Source organism: Carcharodon carcharias, chromosome 20, assembly GCF_017639515.1.
Source record: "Carcharodon carcharias isolate sCarCar2 chromosome 20, sCarCar2.pri, whole genome shotgun sequence".
NCBI lineage: Eukaryota > Metazoa > Chordata > Chondrichthyes > Lamniformes > Lamnidae > Carcharodon > Carcharodon carcharias.
This window is the reverse complement of record NC_054486.1, coordinates 73,106,304-73,112,693: the sequence shown is the minus strand read 5'-3', so window position 1 is coordinate 73,112,693 and position 6,390 is coordinate 73,106,304. Positions and strand designations below refer to the sequence as shown.

Genomic DNA, 6,390 nt, shown 5'->3' with positions numbered 1-6,390 from the left:
GGCATCCAAGAGATACTGTGGGACATCAGCAGCTGCAGAACTGTATTCAACCACAATCTGTAACCTCATGGGCTGACATACCCTTCACTCTATAATAACCATCAAGTGAGGGTTAATGAAGAGTGCAGAGGAATATTCCAGGATTAGCACGAGTGTATGGACAGGGGAGAGAGGGGCAAAACTGAATTCCTTTATTCTCTCACCACCTGTCCCTAAGCAGAGGTGTTTTTTGCTTTAAAAATAGGCTGTGGCACTTATTCCAAAAATTCCTTGTTTATATTGTCAATTTTTTTAAATGACTCACAGCAAACTCTCAGAATTAAATTGAAGGTTTAGTTTATTCACACATTCAAACCTTGGAGGGAGATTATCCCAACTTCATATACACACACAATTATAGGGTAAGGGGAATAGGAAAGAGGGATTTTACAACTATTTATAACTTAACAGTAAAAACAACCACAGAAATGGATATCAGGTCATGTGATTTCCAGAGTCCAGGAAGTCCAAATCCAGAGAGGGTCCCTTCATGGAGAAATTCCAGCTTGGCGGTTCCTGGCTGAAGGCAGAAGCGCAAAATTCTTTTAATTATGATTGCACTGCAGTAAGATGGGTTCCATGTTCAGAGACTTGGTCTGCTTGGCAGGCAGTGACCAGTACCTTTCAGATAAATTGGCTTTGAGGAGGGCTTCTTGCAAGCTGCTTCGTTAGCCTGGAGTCCTGCTGTAGGATGTTTGCAAGTTGAAGATAAGTTAGCAGACTGCTCTGCTTCTGAGTTCTCAGCTGTATATAGAGATTTCAAAATGGTTACTCAAGTTATGTGACCTCCTTCCTCCAACAATGAGTTCATAAAGGGATGTTTATCTGGTGTCTGAATCTGGCTTTTATTTGGTGGCATATAATGTCCCAGCCATTAGCCTCTGAAAGAGTCATCCATGTGTCTCAGGTGTCCCAGGTGTGAAATTCCATGGGCAACATTTCAGGCCATGCCTCCAGTGCAATCCATATAATGCCTTACTGGTTCCTTTCAATTCCAGATATCAGGTGACTTGTGGCAGCCGTCATCTGGTTCACCAAAGTTCATTTTTGAAAAAGCAAAAAAGAATAAATTTTGATTTACATAGTTTATGATTTCTTTCTTGTCTTAGGGACATGTCACTGGTTATACCTAGAAATGAGGTACCAAGCTGGTGAAGCACAACACAGGACTGCATGCATGCTGAACAGCAGAAGCAGCATGCAATAGACAAAACTAAGCAACCCCACAACTAATAGATCAGATCAAAGGTCTGCTGTCCTGCCACATCCAGTCATGAATAGTGGTGGATAATTAAACAACTAACCTGAGGAGGCGTCTTCACAAATACCTCCATCCTCAATGATGAGGGAGCCTAGCATGCCTGTGCAAGAGACAAGACTGAAGCATTTGCAACCATCTTCGCCTCCTCCTGTGGTCCCCAACATCAATAATGCCAGTTTTCAGCCAACTCAATTCACTCCACATTATATCAAAAAACTGCTGAGAGCACCTGATACAGCGAAGGCTATGGACCCTGACAAAATCCTGCAGTAGTACTGTGCTCCAGATCTAGCCACACCCCTAGACCAGTACAGCTACAACACTGTCATCTATCCGACCATGTGGAGAATAGTCCAGGTATGCCCTGTCCACAAAAAGCAGGATAAATCCAACATTTGGATTTTCTTCATCAGCATTCCATGTACTTAAGATAATTGCCACAAAAAAAAGACACCAGTGAGTTGATATGATCTGGAATGTACTTCTCAAAAGGGTGGTGGAAGCAGGTCCCGTTTAACTGGGGGGATGGTGGCGTAGTGGCAATGCCACCAGCTATCAATCCAGAGGCTCAGGCTAATGTTCTGGAGATGTGAGTTCAAATCCTCCCATGACAGCTGGAATCAAATCTTGAATATAAAGCTAGCCCCAGTAATGGTGACCATGGAAATTATCCTTGGTTGTTGCAAAAGCCCATCTGGTGATTATCCTTGGTTGTTGGAAAAGCCCATCTGGTTCACAAATACCCATTAAGGAAAGGAATCTGCTGTCCTTACTTGATCTGGCCTATGTGTGACTCCAGACTCACAACAATGTGATCAATTCTTAACTGCCCTTGGAAATGGCTACTCAGTTCAAGGACAGTTAGGGATGGGCAACAAATGCTGGCCTTACCAGTGACACCCACCAAAAATAACCTACTGCAGTGGTTCAAGAGGGCAGTTCACCACCACCTTCTCAAGGGCAGATAGGGGTGGGCAATAAATGCTGGTCCAGCCAGTGAAGCCTACACCCCATGAATTAATTAAAATAAAATACTTTCCACTGACAATAAGCTTTCCCGAGAGAGATCTGAGAATGATGGGAATTTCCCTCAACTGATTGCAGCATGTTTTACTGGGCATTCCAGTAAATGAATCAAGCTGTCCAAGCACATTAAAGGAATTCATAAATACCCCACCCCAAAGCCCCCACACAGAGGTAAAATAAAATCACTTTTAAAATGTTTTACATGGAGCAAGTTAAAGATTGGGGGAAAAGACAGAAACTAAAATATTCTAAGAAAACATTTAAACAGTTATCATATTTTAAAATAGCTTAGAAACTCCACTAATTAGTTAACAGCACTGGACAATTCCGATTTTTTTTTTCAGGGCCGGTTGCCTTGTTCTCACCCGTCTGAACAAGGTGCAACTTGAGACGGGGTTTCTAACAGCTGGTTTCATTGCTGGCTGTCAGGGGGACGGGGCTTGGCGGTGGGGAGGTTGTGGGGTGGTTCCCACACTCCAACCCTGTGGGCTAGCCCCGAATGACAGACCATAAAGCTCATCTGTACATGTCCGACATTCTGAAGTTGCGATCAGTTTCGGAGGGATTAATGACGGCGAAAGCATTTCCGCCGCCCCCACCCACCCCCACCCCCCCCCCCCCCCCCCCCCCCAAAAAAAAACACATCCGCGTCAATAACTCCCAAACATATATAGAAGGAATATTTGAAGGGGAATAATTTGCAGGAGGGTGGGGAAGGGGAAATGGGACTGATTGGATCGCTAGCAGAGGCACGAATGGCCTCCTGTGCTGTGTCATGCTCTGATTTTCGGATTCCAAGCGCTTGTGTTCTTTTACTCTCTGAGTGCAAGTGAAGGAATAATGTATATTCCGATTTAATTTTCTCTATCCTTAAGGCACAAGGGCCGTGTACCTCTACCTTTTCACACCGGAGCGATTATTCAGTGGTCAGGCTTTTTTGGTGACCTTGTCACTTTAAACTATTGGCTTGCATCTGGTTGCTTTCCCGGGTTGCCTTGTGATGACATGTCTCCTCTCAGGCTCTTATCATTGAGCCGGCTGATTTCTCTTGTCATGGATCTACCATCCTTTATAAAGAAAAAAATAAACCATTAAAACGCACATCAAATGATCCGTTGGCTTTGGCGCATGAATTCACATCTGATATTGCTTCGCCCTCGATGCTAAGTGGAAAGAGGCCGCGGATTTTCCATCTGTGAAGAGGTAATTGGTAAATTCGTTGTTGCTGAATGATTTATATTCTTTATATTTATATTTGTTTCGCGTGGGGGGACTTCCCACACTCCCCCCCTCCCCCCAGTCACGGCTCTAGAGTCCCAGCGTAATTTCCCAATATGCACACCACCCTTTGAGTCTGTCAGAAGTCAGCATAAATATAGAACATCACCAGACTGCGAGGAGATTAGAGCTGCACCGACCTGTGATCATTAGCAGCTTTCTCAAATCTTCAACAATTTCTGTCCCTTTCGAAATCCAGCGAAATTCTAACAGTGGGGTGACTGAATTTGTTTTTATGAAGAATTCGTTTGGGGAGACTGCGGAATTAGAGCAGGTTGGTTCAATATGGGGTTTACGGAGGGTGAAGTGTTGGGGGGGGGAAGGGGGAACGGCGTCGGGAAATCGCTCAGGGGCTGCAGGAGGGATAAGAATTAGGCTGAATGGAAATAAGAGCTGTTGGAGTCATACTGACTCGAAAAGTTAACTCTGCTTCTCTCGCCACTGATGCTGCCAGACCTGTTGAGTTTCCCCAGCATTTTCTGCTTTTATTCGGCAGATTGGAAACCCGACCTCAAAAATAGACAATCATTGGGTTTCAACAAAAAAAACTCCCCAACCTAAAACAGAAAATGCTGGAAATGCTCAGCAGGACCGGCAGCGTCAGTGGAGAGAGAAACAGAGTTAACGTTTCAGGTCAAAGATCTTTTATCAGAACTTCTGAAGGTTTCTAGCAGTGGCAGTAGTTTGCTTTTGCCCTTGTTTCCAGACGATGTCTTCTGACTCCTTACAAATGGACAAGCAGGGACAATAAGGAAAGTTAAACTCTATATTTCCATAACAAAAACAGAATTACCTGTAAAAACTCAGCAGGTCTGGCAGCATCGGCGGAGAAGAAAAGAGTTGACGTTTCGAGTCCTCATGACCCTTCGACAGAACTTGGAAATATTCTAGTTCTGTCGAAGGGTCATGAGGACTCGAAACGTCAACTCTTTTCTTCTCCGCCGATGCTGCCAGACCTGCTGAGTTTTTCCAGGTAATTCTGTTTTTGTTTTGGATTTCCAGCATCCGCAGTTTTTTTGTTTTTATCTCTATATTTCCATAATTGATCAGTATGCATGGCTGAATTAAGATATATGGCAGAAAGATTCTGGCGGCTATGTTGTAAAATCGTGTTAACAGTAAAGGAAAAAAGATTATTACATTCAAAATAAATAATTATTCTATGTACGAATGGTCTTCTCCTCTGATCCTGTGAAGTTAATGGGTGTCTGCCTCTTATCTATGGATCCTGGCCGAACCTGCGGCGCTGATTCCGGGGACAGGCTGACGCTTAGCTTCCCGCGGGTATAGAGATCTGTCTCTGGGGTCTCATATATGACAGTGGGAGGGGGTGGGGGGGGGGGGGTGCGGAGGAGAGAATGAAATAACTTCGGCGAGTTCTGTCCGTCTCCTCTGGGCTGAAGGATGACTGAGTGAGGGTGTGAGTGAATGACTGAGTTTGAGTATAAATGAGTGAATATGATAGTGAGTGAATGACCGCGAGAATGAATGTAAAACTGAGTGAGCGTGAGAGTAAGTGAATGGGACTGTTAAAAGGAATCAGTTACTGAAAATGTGAGATAGCGAATGAGTGTGAGAGAATAAATAAGAGGGCGTGTGTAAGTGAAAGTGTGATTGTGTGTGCTTCCATAAAAGACTGGAAAAAAGGGGTGAAAGATTGTACAAATGGGTGGGTTTGGAGTGGTTTAAAATCAGGTCTTAAGAGAGTATGTGTATAGGCGAGTAAATGGTAAGTGTAACGTGGCGTTAGTCGGTAAGAATGAGTGAATATGAGGGTGACTGAGTGAGAGTTTGAGTGAATAAGAACAGAGTGAGAGAGACTAGGAGTCGGTGAGAGTGACAGAGTGTTTGCGAGTGAGCCCAGGAGAATAAACGTGGGTCAGGGGTTGGGTGTTAATGAGGCTCAGGAGACATATAACAACCTGCAACATGTTCTGACCCCAGCACTCACTTTCTCACCTACTCCACACTCTCCCGCAGTCATATTTGAGGTGAGTGAAGGACAAAACGAAACTCAGTTCTTAAAAACTCTTGGTGCCATCCAACTATTATCCTAATGTCTCCCTGTTTGACTTGATATCTATTCTTTCATCTGATTATACTCTTGTGAAGACTCTTGGGATGTTTGACCATGTTGAAGGAGCTTTGCGTAACTGCTGTTATAAATAATAATGTTCGAATTTATCCCAGAAAAATATTTTTTCTATGTTTTCGTTATTTAGGCTTACAGTAAAGTACAAATCCTGAGAATTGTAGTTTTCAAAACTGAAGCTGAACCAATTTCAGAACCATTTGGCTGTCACTGATTAGAATCATGAAGAAATTTAAAAGGGTCTTCGGTAAGTTTTTGAGGTAAAAACTATTTTCTTCTCTAACTTTTAATGCTCATTTTGCAAACGAAGAGGCATTTTAACACCTAAATGTTGTTATTATTAACAACCTTCTTGTTGTTCACTTGATTAGTAACAAAATTAGTCAATGTTCGGAGGTTCGATATCTTCCATAATCTGTTCTATAACAGGCTCCTGGGAATTCAAAAGGGAATTGGATTGCTACCTGAAAAGACAGAGTATGCAAAATTATGGGGATAAGGCAGGGGAGTAGGACTGGGTGGAACGCTCTTTCAGAGAGCCAGTGCAGACTTGATGGGCTGAATGGCCTCCTTCTGCACTGTAAAGACACTTTGACATTGTGAACTTTACTTATTCTTTCAGTAAGAGAAGCAATTTACAAGTGGAGTATTGTTAACAGATAGAGCACTCGAATGTAGACATGCAATCCTTCTT

At 43.2% G+C, this 6,390-nt stretch overlaps 1 protein-coding gene and 1 long non-coding RNA gene across 5 annotated transcripts in view; one reads left to right on the top strand and one right to left on the bottom strand.

The window, feature by feature from the left end:
• Nucleotides 1–377: 377 nt before the first annotated feature.
• LOC121292744 lies at nucleotides 378–3,812 on the bottom strand. Its single transcript, XR_005946321.1, has 3 exons — nucleotides 3,745–3,812; nucleotides 3,219–3,393; nucleotides 378–1,065 (listed from the first exon to the last, which is right to left on the bottom strand). It is a non-coding gene; the product is annotated as an uncharacterized LOC121292744 (long non-coding RNA).
• Nucleotides 3,415–6,390, top strand: part of LOC121292743 (tumor necrosis factor alpha-induced protein 2-like) — a 55,335-nt gene continuing 52,359 nt past the window's right edge. The window contains exons 1-2 of one of the 4 annotated variants that reach the window (XM_041215091.1): nucleotides 3,415–3,529; nucleotides 5,827–5,943. In XM_041215091.1, coding sequence (XP_041071025.1) covers nucleotides 5,919–5,943 — 25 coding nt within the window. In that variant the 5' untranslated portion in view covers nucleotides 3,415–3,529; nucleotides 5,827–5,918. Of the gene's footprint in view, nucleotides 3,530–3,698; nucleotides 3,879–5,487; nucleotides 5,596–5,826; nucleotides 5,957–6,390 lie in introns of those variants that run through there. The other 3 variants (XM_041215093.1, XM_041215090.1, XM_041215092.1) reach the window with 3 other exon arrangements.